Genomic DNA, 16,682 nt, shown 5'->3' on the forward strand with positions numbered 1-16,682 from the left:
TAAAAAAACAAAAATTAGAAAACTCTTCATTCATTAAAATCTATTTTAACAAGATACAATGAGTTAATTTTCTCAAAATATACATGTTATTTTAAGGAATATTGTGCCTCTCCTGATATTTCAAATGGTCTTCTAAAAAAAATCAGGTTATCAAGAAAAGGAGAGCTTAACTTTGGCTGTTTCTGAGCAGGCATGTACTCAAAACCCTAATCAGTTTAAACAGATAACATTCCCACATCACTGCTAACTCTGAAAGAACACAAAGGCATTGTGTGCAAAGCCAAATTAATTACTTAAGAGAAAACATCTGAAGATATGAACAGTCATGCAGGGAAGTGGTGAGTAAACAACTTACTTTATTCTAAATTGCTCAATATAGTCTTTTTAAAAGCCAGTAAAAGTCTGATATGAGTAATTGTATAACTAAAAACAAAATAGCTCTTAACATAATAGTTTAGAAGTTATGAAAATTAGGGAACATTTGTCATGCTAAATTTCATGTCATTCTAAAAAAATCATTTTTAAATTCTTAGGGAAAAAAGGAAATAAGAGACTATCAATTACATCCTTTGAGCCCCTCCTCCCAATGATAAAATTAAATATGAGTCAGCCTAAGAGTTCTTGGCATTGGAGTGCAATTTGTATTGGAGATATTCCAATAGGAGAGAATTTTCCTTCTTAGATTCTATATATGGCTATGCAAATAGTCAATGTGTTAAATTATCTCCCTAATAAGATGCAAAAAGTAATCTGAAGAAGAGTGATGTCACAATCACAAACTCTCATACTTTCATGGAAGCTCTCCTAAATGGAATCTTAGAGTTAATTCTTCCAACTTTGCATCCCATGTAGAAGAGGTGATTATCTATGATATGAACTATCATAGATAATATATAGATATGAACACTTCTAGGAATTAATATCTTGTTAGATTTCTACCACTATCTAATAAAGGTCTGAGGCTGACTTTGAATTCAGATTCTCCTGATTTCAGGCCCACACTCTGTCCAATGTAGCACTTGCTTCTCTCTTGCTCTCTGGGAAACCATTTTTAACCAGAGCAATTCACAAAGAAGGGAAACTCAATTAAATCTTTTTATTATCTCTCATCATGTGTTGATACATATTGGAACACTTTATAAATCAACTTTATGTCATTTCATTGTGTACTTTATGTAATTTCACTTTAGGCAGAAAAAAGCATATTTAAAATGGATAATAGAGGAAATGAGATTTTAAGAAAGAACAAGAAGAGGTATCAAAAAATAGCAAATGTTTTGATGGATGAAGCCTCTGTTGATAACACTTCTCCAATGGGTCACAGATTTTTTTTAATGCAAAATTCAGAAACAAATTCCTGGCGTCCACAAATCTCAGCTATAGCAAAGTAACAGGGCTGAAAACATTGAACTCATGATTCTAGAGAAATATGTTGGAGAAAAATTCCTAAATCTGGAGTCTGGAAAACTGCTTTTCTTTTTTTCAATCAACTAACTATATGATTTTAGGATTGAAAATCTTTCTCAGCATCAGTAAGATGAGAGGTTTGAACCAGACCACTGGCCTCACTCAAATCTCACATTTGGTTTAAGTTTTTAACAGTCATCTATTTTTAGAACTGCAGCTTATTTTTTTCCTTTTCAGAAAGACTTGTTAATTCAATTACATGTTCCTCTGAACAAAGGGATAAAGAACTGGGGCCCTTATGCCTTGAAAGAATTACAGACAGAAAAAAGTAATCACGGTGAAATTTCAGGGATTGAGATTCTTGGACTTGATGATCTTCTTCCTTAGTGCTCTAGAATGCTATCACTTTACTTCCTTTTGAAAGAAATCATTATATGATTATATAAGTAACTAATTATTAAAGTGGGATCCAAGTTTTTCTTCTAGTTTTCTGTTAATGTCTAATTCCTATAAAAAGTCCATTCACAAAGGACTCATAATGAAGGATATTATCTGCCTCCAAAGAAAGAACTAATATTGTCTGAATGCAGAATGAAACATATTATTTTTAATTTTTCCTTCTTTTTTTCTTTCTCTATCTTTCTTTCCTTCTTCCCCTTTCTCTTTGTTCCTTCCTTCCTTTCTTTTTTATTCAAATCTTATACAAAATAACCAATAAGTAAATATTTTACAGGACTGCACACCTACAGCCTATTTCAGACTACTCACCATTCAAGAAGGGACAGATAGAATTTGAAATTCAAAACTTTTTTTAATGTTTAGAAATTATTTTAATGATGTGCCATTAGTGGAAATAAAATATTATATTTTAAAAAGGTTGGTCTATCTTTGATGCACATAGCCAGTTTATGAAAATACTCCTAGACCTCAGTCAAGGAACATGCTCTTCAATCTTGGGCAGGACCGCACCCAAGTTTAGTTTAAAGTATAAATTGAATTCAGTCTGGACGAGCAGAACTTTATGTCCTTCTTTTCTTTTATTAGAGTTTAAAGTGACCTAGGTCATGTAAAAGAAAGCCAGCCAGAGAGGTCTGGAATGGAGATGGAGTCCCCTATTCAGATTGCAGGAGGCTCCTGAGTCTCATGTAATCAAGCCATATTCTCGCAGGAAGAGCTAAAGACCTCTAGTCTATCTCTTCATTAATGTCTATCAGTCAGAATTGATTTTCACTTGTTGGGAGCATTTCCTTTCAAAAAAATATTTAAGGTTCTCAGGGTCTTCATTAGGGGTCTTTGATTACCAAGAAAAATCCTTGATCATCAATTTATTATTAGTTAGCTTAATTAATATATTGATTATTAATTGCTCAGAAACGATTTTCTGTTGTAACATTCTCCATCATTTGTATACTTTTTTTTAGAACAACAATATCAAGATTTCACACATTATAGATTCAGAATTCAATGATCCTTAGATATCATTTAATCTAGACCCTTTCATTTTACAGACGAGGATCCAAGTCCCTGAAATCTTAAGTGATTTGTCCAGAGTTACAAAGGCAGATATTTGGAACTCAGGTCCTTTAATAACAAATCCATGATTCTTTCTACTGTATTATATTGACTCTCAATTTATCAAGAATTAAGATTTAAAACAAACAGATGCCCATGCCAAAGAATGTTGCATTCAGAATGAATATGAATTGAATAGTGAAGGAAATGAAAGAACAAAGGAGAGTTTATTAGAGTTTGTTTCCCATTGTAAAGTCCCATGAGAGTAATGAAGTGAATATTCCCACCACTATGTACTGTCAATGTATGTGTTGGAAGGGAAGAAGAGAGAAGAAATCCCAAGTACCTTTTAGTTGATATCCTTCTAATGATTTAAACATTTGGGAAACTAAATTGTTAAATTTGGTACATTATACTGCAAAATACTAAGTGTCAGCAGACTAACACATATTAGTCTGTGATGCTGAGCAAGTCACTTCACCTACTTAGAGTCAATTTCTTCATTTTCCTGAGTATTTACCTTACTCACTTATAAAATTATTTTGAGTTTTGGATATAAAACATTTTGAAAACTACAAAGGACTCATTAAATGTAAAATATTGGTTTCCTATGTAATACTTTGTATTTTTTTAATTTTATACATTTAAAAACATTCTGAGGAGTTCGTGGGTTGCACAAAGAGGTTTGCAAAGTAATAAAAAGATTAAGAATCCCTGATTTTGCTTTAAAATTGCATTTCCCATTTTGTGATTTTTCAAACTTTGGCTTTCATGACTTTAAGAATTATAAATTAGAAATGATGTGTGTGTGTGTGTGTGTGTGTGTGTATGGAGAGAGACAGAAACAGAGACTGAGACAGAGAAGGGTAATTTTTTCCACTTTAAAATGATCATGAAAAATGAAAATCTAGTGAAGTCCAAAAACAACAAAATTAATGAAATATAAAGATCAATTAGCAAATAATGAGATATGTTAAACTTCCTACATGTTTCATTCATTCAAATGCCATGCAAGTAACAGCAGGGACAGCATTCATTGATAGGTACATAAGGGAAAAAAGTCTTTAACAAATTTCTGAAAAAGGGACAAAAGGTTTTATTTTGTTGTGGTTGTTGCTGTTGTTGTTTGGCAAAGTAGAATTCACTGAATATTTAAAGAGTCAATAGACACTTCAGTAAAAATCTTGGGTATGCACAGAGTGATGACATAAGATCTCAAAAGTTGGCTGCTTGAAACTAGTCAACTCAGAGCCAGAACAAAGCTGAGCCTAACAACCTTTTTGTAGGGCATTAACTAGACCTGTTACAATCACACTATATCTGATTACTGGCTATATCTGAGTACTGTTCCTCGGTGACCCTTCATTCACATACCTGGCTTCAGAACTGAACTCAATGACATTAGTTAGGAAACAACTTTGTCTTTCTGGCTCACTCTTCCATCTATAAAAAGCTGGGAGAGTGCCCACCTGCTTACAAATTCAGCAAGATAAGAGTTTCCTTCCACTTTAAGGTAATGTTATTAAAAATGAAAGCTTCACATTCTGAAGAAACCTTTTTTAAAAAAAAGAAAAAAGATGATACTCTAAGTGTTGCAAATTAATATCATGAATATAAGCTTACAAAAGTTTCTTTCAGGCCAGCCAATTCTTGAATAACTTTAGTAATACAATAAGTAGAAGTTGAGGTGTTTAACTACATACATATTGGATTTCCTGGTGGAGAAAAGCCAAGAATGTTTTTAAGGAAAACAAGTTAAAGTTTTGTTTCATTGAAAATAGCTTTTGGTTTTTCGTTTTGTTTTGTTTTGTTTTGTTTTGTTTTGTTTTGTTTTTAACTGGAACTCTAACTTTATCAGGTAGAGAACTTGAGATGAAGAATTCTCTCTACCATTTTAGATGGTACCTCTTCAAAGTTTATAATCTTAGAGAAATGCATAGGGGCCTGAGAGATTCTGTAATTTGGTTACACAATCAGTGTTTGGAGTATTCTTTTAAAAAGTAGTAAGGCTGCATCCCCCAAGTTATTCTCTTTTTACTTTAGTTTTCATATTTCACAAAAAACTATTTCTTGGACAGTGAGACTCTTTAAGGAACAGTATATGTGTGCATTTGGAATACTCACCTTTTGTCCTTTTACTCCATTGCAGTCACATTTTCCACAGCCAGAACCAGAACAACCCTGAAAAGAAAATACGAAATGACTTAAATATTTGAAAAGTTTGAAATTGCAAACAAAAAAAAATCCAAAGGTTTAATTTCTCCTCTTATTAAAAATAACAAAGAAAAGAAAATTTTGCTACTGTTACTAATGCTTCTTCAATTTAATAAAAATTAATAAATTTCATATAAATTTACTTAAATGAAGATAATTTTAATTCCTATTTCATAATCATTTCCTAGCCTAACAGATTTTGACCCAATAATATATTTTTATTGAGATCAATCAAATCATTATCTATTTTCATAATGTCTCCCCATTTCTTTTATATTTTAATTTTTATTTAACCTTGAAGTTATTTAATAATTTATATATAACATGATTTATGAAATTGCTATTATTAACCCCATTTTATTGAAGAGCCATTAAGGCTGAAATTGGTTGAATGACTTCCCCAGGGATATGTAACTAATTAGTGCAAATGGCAGAATTTAAACTCAAATCTTTTTGACTCCAAAATAGCCATTCTACCACTTAACCATGAGCTAACAGCTTCTATCCATAAATATCTGCCATTTTTTGATTCACTAAAAAGTATAAATGAGTGAGAACAATAAAAATGGGAAGAAAATGCATATGGGATATCTCTCAGCCAATACAACTAAATGGGCTATTCTGTTTTAATCTTCATATGCTTTGACAGTACCTTGTATAAAATAAATTCTTAATACAAATCCATTATTTTATAACAATGGACCTTTTTAAAATACATAAACAAATTTATGTTACCTTTCAATAGAAGAAATAAAAATTTATCATAAAGGAAGGAAAAGTCAGCAAGGTAAAAATATAATCAGTTACAATGGTAATGTAACTTGTACAGACAGAATTCAAATGTAAAATATATTGATAGATACCACTAGTATAGACAGGCTATAAGTAAATCTAACCTAGTTTTAAAGGGTTTCTTTATCTTTACTGGGGAAAGTGTTTTAATATTTGCATTTTGGTACTAGTTTGAATCAAATACAATATTAGTTTTTTAAACATTATAGCAATTCTTTTTAGAACTGTAATCACAGGAAGAAAATGTTTCTAACAGTAAAGTCAAATATTAGCTCCATTGTCATAGTAATCTACTACATAAAACAAGGACATCTGGAGATATTTATTTTAAATCTGAACAAGTGCCTCTAAGACAGTAAGCTGTTCTTAATTTCATATTTTGGAAAGGGAGATAACTGACAATTGGCCAAACAAATTCCAGAGATCACTGATATATTTCTTTATATGGGCTCACATTTTCAACTATTTTCAGTGTATACTTTTATGTTCTACCATCTTAAATCAATCCATATGAAACAATTTTCCTTTATAACCTGTGTTTTGATAAACAGCATAACAACTCAAAATTGTTCTAAGCAAAACTTTTGGCCTTTGTATCCATGGGCTTTTCCAGAATATGAAGAAATTTTGGCATTCTGGTAATAAACTTAAAATGATTTAACCTAGAACATAGAAGCTACATTTGATTCTAGGTTCTGCTATTAACTTCCCAACTCTAGTCCTAGCACTCTATCCACTGCACCACCTAGCTGCTATTGTGACCATTACCAATTTACTTAATGAATAGATAATTTAAAAAAAAAAAACAAACACGTATTTAATAGAATGATAGATGCATTTCTAGAAGAAGTTATAGAAGCAGTCAAATCCAACCCTCTCACTACAGATGAGGAAAGGATAGTACAGTAAACTTAACGATTTACTCAAAGTCAATATCTAAAATAAGATGGGAACCTAAGTATCCCTGCCTCCAAGTACATCCTCTTCATCAGAGCTTCTTAAACTTTTTCCACTTGTGAACGCTTTTTGCCCAAAAAAATTTTATGTGATCCTAAATCTATAAAATAGGTACATGAATCAAAAGTTGACAGATAATAAACAATAATTTTACAACCTCCATGTTCAGTTACATGATCTCATTTGGGGTCACAAATCACAGTTTAAGAAGCTTTGCTTTCCACTACCTAACTGCCTTGCAAGAATGACCATTAGCCATACCACAGTCTCTGCCTTATGTGGGTGGTAACTAAAAGTTTTCTCTAAGTTCTCATAATAATTCAACTCTGCAGACAATGCTAGAAAGAATTTTAAGCTAAAGGTTAATTTTCCTCCCAGATATCCAAAAGTAAAAATAAAAAACAACTAAAATGAAATGAACCCCCAGGCAGGATTTTGGCAACTTTCAAATGACCAGTTAATATCTATGTTGATAGTTATGCCGTGAAACACCTGCCAATTGCCTAGAGTACTGCTGCTTCTCCTAATAAGGAGAATAATTTGACAAGGTCCAGTAGCCAGAGGCCTTAGTCACCCTGTTCACCACAATATCAAAAGGAAATGAGGGGAATTGTAAGGGGTGTGTGTGTGTGTTAATAATCTTATCAATTTTCTTCTGATAGTAGTATATCCTAATATTTATGAGATGTTTTGGTTACTTTTAAATTGACAGTGTTCTAATCTGATCTTTGTTAACTTGGTTCTTTAAAATATTTGATAATTTTTTTCTAATATATTTGACTTTCTTTGTACCCCTACATTTTTTATTTTACCTATTTATAAAAATGATTCTAATTAGGAATCTATAGGCTTGCTTTATCAGTTTGGCAAAGGGGTCTAAGAAAAAAAATTGAAAGATTGAGAACTTCTGATTTATACACTGATTTTTCTAAGTGGCATCTAGGTGGGAGTTTGGAAAGAGCAGTTCTCCTAGAATCAAAGAACTCGTTAAAATCTAACTTTGTATACTTAGTTATTTGAACCAGGGCAAGTCACTTATTTCTGCCTGACTCAGTTTCCTCATCTATAAAAATGGGATAATAATGGTTTCTACCTAAAATAAGTAGATACTAATATTAATAATTCATATCTATTAACAAGTAGATACTACTAGTAATAATAACCAAAGTTATTGTGAGACTAAAAGGAGATATTTATAAGCCATTTTGTCAAACATTAAAGTACTATATAAATGTTAGTCATTGTTATTATTACTGATGGCTAGTATTTATGTGGGTTTTGGTAATGGTCACCATTATATAATAATTCCATTCATGTCCTAGATCACCACTCTGTTTTAGGACTGGAAAAATCACTATTTTTAAATACAAGCATAAAGAGTACAAAGTGGCTAGACAACAGCTCATTTGAGGGGAGAGGAGAAACCACAGGACAAGGACCAGATAAGAAGAGATAATGAATTACAAACTCCATATGAGTCAACAATGTGAAATAGTAGCCAAAAAAATCATAATCATTCTAGAATGAATTCATAGTGTCCAGAACATAATGTTCAAAACAAGGAAGACTGTGATCTGGCTATGCTCCACATAGACCACATCTGGAATATTGTGTTGAATTCTGGCCACCATATTTTAGGACAATATGGACAACCTGGAGAAGTTCCAGAGTAGAATGATTTGAATATTAAGAATTATGAATAAAATGGGGATAATTTGCCTATACAAGATAATGGGACTTGGAAAGTTTAGGAATTTGAAAGTTTATCATCATGGAAAGAGAAACAAATTAGACTTGCTTTATTTGGTCAGTAAGAGTAAAACTAGGAGTAAAAGGAAAAACTTTGGAGACAAGTTCTAGCTCCTTCCAAGAAAAAAAAATTTCTAACAATTAGAGTTGTTCAAATGTAGAACAGGCCACTACAAGATGGTGAGTTTCCTGTTATTGAAGGAGGGATTGAAATGGTGGTGGGATGATTTCTGATAAGCACTGTCAAGGAATTTGTTAAATCCAAGTTGGACTGGGTATCTCACTTTTGAGCTCCCTTCCAGCTCTGAGGTTCTATGACTCTAGAGTATAAACTCATTGTAGGAGGCATGTGAAATCATGTATATAGTACAAAACTTGGAGTTGGGATTACCTAGACTTGAATCCTGCCTCAGATTAGCCAAATTATACAATTATCTGATCTTCAGCTTGGGCACCAATAAAATGGGACTAAAATGCTGTTTCACAAAGATATCATATATTTCAATTGAGAGAATTGAGAAAAGCCCTTTAATTAAGAAAAATGTAAGTCTTTTGCAAAACTTAAAGCAATATAAAAATATGAGCTATTAATTTTTGTAAGCAGAGTATGTACTTACTCACTTTTGTTTTCTTTACAGTGTCTGTTGTGCTTTACACATGGCAAATATATTCTCAATTAACATGCCTTGAATAAAAAATTAAGTACTCAATTTCCTGACCAGTCAGAAAAACAGATAAGAAAAATGGACTTCTTTAATATCAGATTAAAAATTAAAGCAAACGTTAAAAATGAAAATACCTATTTTTAGTCTTTAAATGGAGTATGGGTAATGAATAATTTCCTGGAATAATTATTCAATAAGCTATTCTTTCATTAATGGGATTCAATATCTAATCGATAGTGCCAAATTTGTCCATGATTGTGTCAAATGTCTTCTTCGAAATGCTCCTACAAGTCCTCATATGTCAACCACAAACTAATGAGATTTATTTTTCCCTTGTTATTGCTACCCATTCAGTGAGGCAACTCTTACTTCCAATTATACTCTCACTACCCTCAATAGTCTGAAGTATGGGCATCTTTAGGACATAGAGCAGATATTTTCAAGATGGTAATTTTAGTTTTACACTTAGATTGATCTGATATTTTCTCTAAATGGACCTGACTCATGGAAATCACATATATAACATATCTTCTATTTTATAACTAATATCTAGTATTTTATAACTAGTACTATGTATTTTGTAATTAGTATCTAGTATTTCATAATGAAGACCAATATAGCATTGTTGGTAGAATAATACAACCATAAATAAATACTTTTCAGATAAATTTTTGTACACTCTTAAGTAAAATCTGCTTTGAAATTATTTTAACTGCATTTCTAATCTAAGATACTTGACTTTTATCTCATGAAGATTAGGAGAATAAATATTTACACTTGAGTCAGAGTATAGAGAAAAAAAGTGACAATTTTCCTGAGAAGAATGTGCAGAATGTGTACACTTTAGGTTATAAAAAGTGAATACTAAATAACAAAAAGTGGAATGAGCAGAACCAAGAGAAAATCACATACAGTAACAGCAATATTATTTCAAAGAACAACTTTGAGAAAATAAGTTCTTTTTTCTATTATAAATACCCAAATAAACAAATGTTTGATTTGCATACCTATTTTATATATCTATACACCTGGGATCACATAAAAATTGCTCAGTTGAAAAGGAGTTGGAGTGGGAAAAGTTTAAGAAGCCTTGTCCTAAAGGAATAAGATATCTATCCTTGAGGCAAGTATTGCTCCCCCCATCCAAAGTGTGTTTTATTTGACTCACCACTGTGAATAACTAACCCAAGTTTGTTGTTGACCTTCTTTGACTCACCACAGGAATGAACTAGTGAAGATGATTATTTTAATAAAAATGATATTCATGACTTTCACTTCTGTGGAATATTTCCTTTAAAGATCAAAATTCAATAGGTCCACTTAATTAAATCTGTCAGATTAAGAAACTAAGTCAAGAGAAATAGAAATTTAAAGACACATCAAAGAGTGAAATCAACTATTTATGGCTGCTTTAGAATATATCCATAGGCCGAAGGGATATTTTACTTCCCCCTACATTTCTTTATCTTTAATTAAGAAAAGAGAGAACATTCTTCTAGGATTATATAAATGTTATTACACAATAATACTTACTAGTTTGTGGCTATATTATAGTTGTGAATGAAGATGTTTCATTGACAAAATGTATGTAAATGCAAGCTATGTACATAAATTTTCCATGAGAAAGAGGTGGTTTTGAAACAGTTATGTAAAAGTTAGGGCTTTAATGGATACAAGTAATACATACTCTGCTGTGTATTTAACACCATGGAAAGGGGGCACATAAACCACCATGGTGACTCCAATCGTACATTCATTGGTGACCTAACATGTTCTAGGTTATGTCACAAATTTCATGATTTCCTGACAATTTCATTTTACATCTGGATCTTTCAGCAAAATCAAAAGATACGAGCAACCTCATATAACCAGATAGCTCCCTATTGGCTATACTTCTAAGGGAATTTACGAGAGCTGTTTATTCTTACAGCCGTCTGGAATACATTGTGCCCCATCAATTTGCTCCCTACGCATCTGTTTCAGATTCTAGGATGGGAATAACTTGTTCACTGTGCAAAGTACTTGTACACTTTCTTCTAAACTTTGCCCCTCTTTAGAGATCCAGAATCAAGCCATTTAACTTGAAAAGCCCTTAGGCTAACAATTGTACTTTCTGAACTCAATGTACAAAATAACTCAGAAACAACAACGGCTAAATACGAAGAGGGCCTATAGACATGAAGCCCTACACCACTGAGAATATGGCTGACAAAGAAAAGGTCTTTCAGTCTAAATGGCAAATAACTTACTGCTCTTACTTGTCTCATAAAGAAATATATTGTCCTAAGCACCAGCATTCTAGTTTGGAAAATATGGGGGTGGGAAGAGAACTTTCCTAAATAGGTGATTCTTGAAAAGAATGATTCTTGAAAAAATTATCATTTGTTCCCTCAAATATATAATACATCTAAAGGGAATTGGCATGAATCCCAAAGGTCTAAATGACCTATTCTCATTAGTATATAAGATAGAGAACAAGATAATGTAAGATAAAAGTGGGAATATATGTTAATCTTGTCTGATACTGAAGGAATGAGAGTTCCATGGAGTCTGAAGAACCAAATTTGGAAGAGATTGAAAATGAAAATAAAATATATAGGAAATAAAATTTCCTTGTTATTTTGTGAGGTGTCTAACATTTACAGGGTAGATTCATGTATTTTAATGAAGTTGGCATAATTTAATATTATTTATTCCTGAATAATATGGAAAAATAAAGTGTCAAGTTTGCTAATCTTTAAAAATGCTAGAAATTTTTCTACAATAAGGGGGAGAGGGACCACAATGACTTTAATATAGAGAAAACCTATTTCCTGTCTCTCTCTGATCTAAGGAAAGACCTCTTATTGACATTGAAGTAAGCTCCATGGGGTGTACAGAGAGATGAGAAAAAGACCACTAATTCTGTGTTTAAAAGTACTTCTTTCACAAACTAAAGAATTCCAGTTGTTAGTGTGTGTTGTGTATGTGCCCCCGCAGGCTACCCTTGGCTGTGGCCTCATTCACTATGGTATTTCTACTGTACCAAAGCACATTTGGAATGAGTTAAATGGAATGACAGCCTCGATTTCCTGATTTTTCCCCTCCCCCTCCCTTGACTTCTAGTTGAAGTCAGGCCTTTAACATCACTACATTAACACAGCTTTTATGTGTTTCACATCCCACCAAATAGGGAAATGTGGAGATCTGCCAATTGTAAGCAGCTTATCTCCCAAATTCCTCTTTCACATTCTCTTTGCTGTGCAAAATGTCAGAATCATTCCATGATTTTATTACTATCAGAGTTGTCTTTCTAGATGTAGCCCTGCCTGAAAAAGTTACTAAAATAGTTCTTTGCCCTACAAAAGTATATCATCATAGAAGGATTTATTTTCGGAATAACTGGATTAAATGAAAATTGAACAGAAAAGCAAAAATTTCCCATATAAGTCCATTAAGAAAAAAATTTCAGCTGAGTAATTAATAACAAGTAACAAAATCACCTTTTCTTTTCATAGCATCTTTCACTTTTCAAAGTGTTTTTAGATACATCAGTTCATTTTTCTCCCCATAGCACTTGGTGCAAGGTAGCTATAAAACATGAGAAAAACTGAAAAGAAATCCCCAACTTTGCTTAACTGAAAGTAATGAAGGTTCTATGATAACTGAATGTTTCTTGTGATTCATTTGATCATGAAAAATGAAAGCACAGAACAGACTTTTCAAAAGACCTGTCTTCAAATTAAAACAGACAAAATAAATAGGAGTGCTTTTCTCACAAAAGATTAAAACAATCTGTGAATCTAAATTAACTTTGAATATGAACAAACAACTTGCTTTTTTACAGTATTTCTGTGGGAAACCTGCACATGTGAACAATACACATTAATCTGTTTCCCATTAGACACTACAGTGAAGGAGCCTATGGGGCTACAAATAATAAGCATGGAGGAAATGAGAGTGTCTGTTTTGTTACATTTAATATTAACATGTGATTGCTGTTCTATTCTTTTTTTTTTGTTGTTCTATCATGAAATTGTTGTTGACTCATTTTTATTCCATTCCTTCCTTTTCTCACACTAATTGGGGGTGGATATTAAATATTGCTGTTCAGGGGATGAACTCAATGGAGTGGTAATAAAATACAGAACCTTCTTTCACCTCTAGGTCACTGGCTTAAATCCAGTTATAAACAACAGTGATGAAAATTAGTTGCCATATGAGAACGCTTCCTTGGATGATGGTATGTGAAATGAGTTGGTGGTCTTCATTTGTTTTCTCCTGAATGAGAAGATGAAAATACTCTCTGAAGAGTCATGAGACCTGGGCTACCTTCCCAGTTTTGTCACTGACTCATCATGATTACAAAACAAAGTGGACCAAAGTAAGAAAAGTCCTCCAGAGAGAAATGATTCCCCCAAACAACTCCCATTCCTATGTTCTCCCAGAATACTTATAATGGTCAGTCATTTAAAATATGCAATTCTTCCCCTCTCGTAAGTATATCAGTCGCTTTTAGTTGCCTCCTATATCAAATTTAAAATATTAACTTTCAAGAGTAAAAACTTGAATTCAAGCTAGCAAAGCCTTACTTTGCTTTGAAATTAAGAAATTGGTACTCCCCACATCCCTTTCAATTCAATAATTCAATTTTTCAAGGATTTAAGTCCTTATTCTATGCCATACACAGCCTAGGCAGTGGGAATACAATAACCAAAATTCAAGCAGAACCTGCTGTATAATAGGTCCTTAATTAATGTTTTCATTCATTCCTTCAAAAGTTATAGTAGTTCTCTGAATTTTTGTGTCAAAAATTTATCATTTGGTATTATTCAAATTAAAATTACAATTTCCTCCAAATTAAAAAATTCAACCAGAAGGACTATTTCAATATTCTATCCTACTTTAAGTGCCTTTCTGATGAGATTTATTGATTTTAAAGTTTCTCTAATAAGAATTATCATTAAAATCACAGCTTTTGAACAAGAAATACTAACTCTTGGGAAATTTTTTAAAATGACACCCTATATGAAACAATACAATTACTGAAGATGGCAACTTTAAATTTATTACTTGCATTCCACCTCCTATCACTTGCAAAGAGACTTTGAAAAAATTGATTCTTATTAAGTCTGAACTAAAGTTTCTGAAAGACTGAATTGGTTCACAATGAGACTATGAGCCAAAGGACTTAGAATTGATTCTTGTTTTGCAGATTGTGTGACTTTAAACAAGCTGAACTTGCCTTCTGGGCTTCAATTTCTCATGTTTAAATTGAGGTGATTCAACTTCATAGTTTGTAAAGTTCCTTCCAAGCCTTAAATTCCCTAATCATATGATGTTTTTTGGTCATTTTTTCAGTCATGTCAGACTTAACATGACCCAATTTGAGGTTTTCTGGGCAAAGATCCTGGAGTGCTTTGCCATTTCCTTTTCCAACTCATTTTATAGATGAGGAAACTGAGGCAGAGTTAAATGACTTGTTCAGGGTCACACAGTTAGTAAATATCTAAACCCAGATTTGAATTCATGAAACTGATCCCAAGCCCAATGCTCTATCCACTGAGCTGAAAATTGAATTATTATAGATGCCAGTGAACTTTTCACTGTAGCATACTGCCTCTGGTCTTAGCTACTATTCTCAAAATCTGATCCTAATTTTCTTCTTATTCAACTGTTGACCACCAGCCAAGATTAATGATCAACTAAAGTAATATATAGTTAAATGAATTTCACAAAAAATGCCCAAAATCATTTTAGTGACTTTTTTCAATGTTATTCTCCCATGAACTTGCTGTTGATGCTGATATTACCCTGTTCACTTAGCTACTCCTTATTGTATATTTCCCCATTCCCCTATCTGACAGGGATATCAATCGTCTGGGTAAAGGTCATTGTTTAAATTGCCCATTAAATGAACCAAAGTGTTATAATGCTATTATTTTACTATTAGTGCAATTTGATTGGAGGACTTGTTAACTAAAAAAAAAAATCTGGCAAATGTTTCATAAATAGCATTAAAAAAGAAAAAATCACTTTAGTCATATTTTTCAAATGGTCAAAATTCAAGTAGAAGCTAATTTTTATAAATATATTTTTTCAGTCTAAAGTACTCAAATTACATCCAAAGTCACCACTCGAAAATAAAACAGTAAAATTCACACTACACTGAAAATGATCAATTTTAATGTTACTTTCCAAATTCCCAGAAATATTCACTATTTGAACTCATTACTTTCTAAAGCTAAGAGTCTAATGCAAAACCAGATCTGAAAAAGAGAACAATTTTTAAATAGAAAATCACATGTAAAAAATTATGTGGAGCCCTTAAACACCTGCAAAAGATAGGGAGGTCAACTCACTTCTGACACATGGCCAAGGATCTATCTGGATGATTTCTTAGTAACACTGCTCTAGTTCATGTCCACCATTTAGTAGACTTGCAAGAAAATGTTTGACTGACCTCAGCACACACTTATACTTCTAAATATAGATTCTATAATTGCTGGTAGACAAGCAATGACTTTGAAGGTAGGATATTTGGGTTAAGGAAGACTTACTTCCTCCATTTTCCACACATACAGCATATGTAAATAAGCCCCCCAAAAATGAATGAGCAAATAAATAAATGGAATGAAACATCCATGACTAAAAATGGTGTAACCACAGAAGGAAGGCCTACTTCCACTAGTTTAAAATAGTGGTTTTCAAATGGCATTCTGTGGCTTTTAAATTATGTACCCAGGATCCCAAGAGGTTATCACTAGAGATTATATGAGAGAAAATGTGGTCATGGTGGACATATTGAAATTATTCATAATCTATCATTTTTAAAATGCACTCTACAACCATAATTGGGTGTATAAATTCTTTTAAGGACTTGGATGGTATAATCTCAAACCAATGAGATTATAAACAAAAACCAATGAAGAAGTATTCCAACATGTGACAAGTGGTTATTCACAATGGATAGGATGAGGAGGAATAAAGAGTAATGTAGAAGAAAACTATATTAGGGTTCCTAATTCAAATCTCCTTACTGTGTCACTCTTTTAGGATTATGACCTTCCTTTGGCAAGACTGTTGGTTTCCATAAATCTCATTTTCCTCATTCATAAAAAGAGGGATCCCAATATCTACCTTCTTGTCTTAAAAGATTTTAGTTACAGTCAAATGAGAAAATATATTAATTAATAAATAATTAATTAATAAAGAAATAGAGAAATTAATTTGTCAATTTGTTTAGGAGAGTTTGATCAGGCTTGATACATTTCATATCCAAGATGACAAGCAACTGGTTCAATTATAAGTGTGTATCTGTGAATGTCTGTATAAACTATTCCAATCTATAATTCAACTAGATTGCTTTCAAATAGAAATAACATACAAACTCCTTCAATCTCAATT

The 16,682-nt window shown here is 32.1% G+C and overlaps 1 protein-coding gene across 1 annotated transcript in view; it reads right to left on the minus strand.

The window, feature by feature from the left end:
- COL4A1 (collagen type IV alpha 1 chain) overlaps positions 1 to 16,682 on the minus strand; it is a 193,773-nt gene that overhangs the window by 112,417 nt on the left and 64,674 nt on the right. The window contains exon 2 of the mRNA XM_051984186.1: positions 5,044 to 5,100. Within this exon, the coding sequence (XP_051840146.1) occupies positions 5,044 to 5,100 (57 nt within the window). The remainder of the gene's footprint in view (positions 1 to 5,043; positions 5,101 to 16,682) is intronic.

The sequence above is a fragment of the Antechinus flavipes genome, chromosome 3 (genome assembly GCF_016432865.1).
Source record: "Antechinus flavipes isolate AdamAnt ecotype Samford, QLD, Australia chromosome 3, AdamAnt_v2, whole genome shotgun sequence".
Classification (NCBI taxonomy): Eukaryota; Metazoa; Chordata; class Mammalia; order Dasyuromorphia; family Dasyuridae; genus Antechinus; species Antechinus flavipes.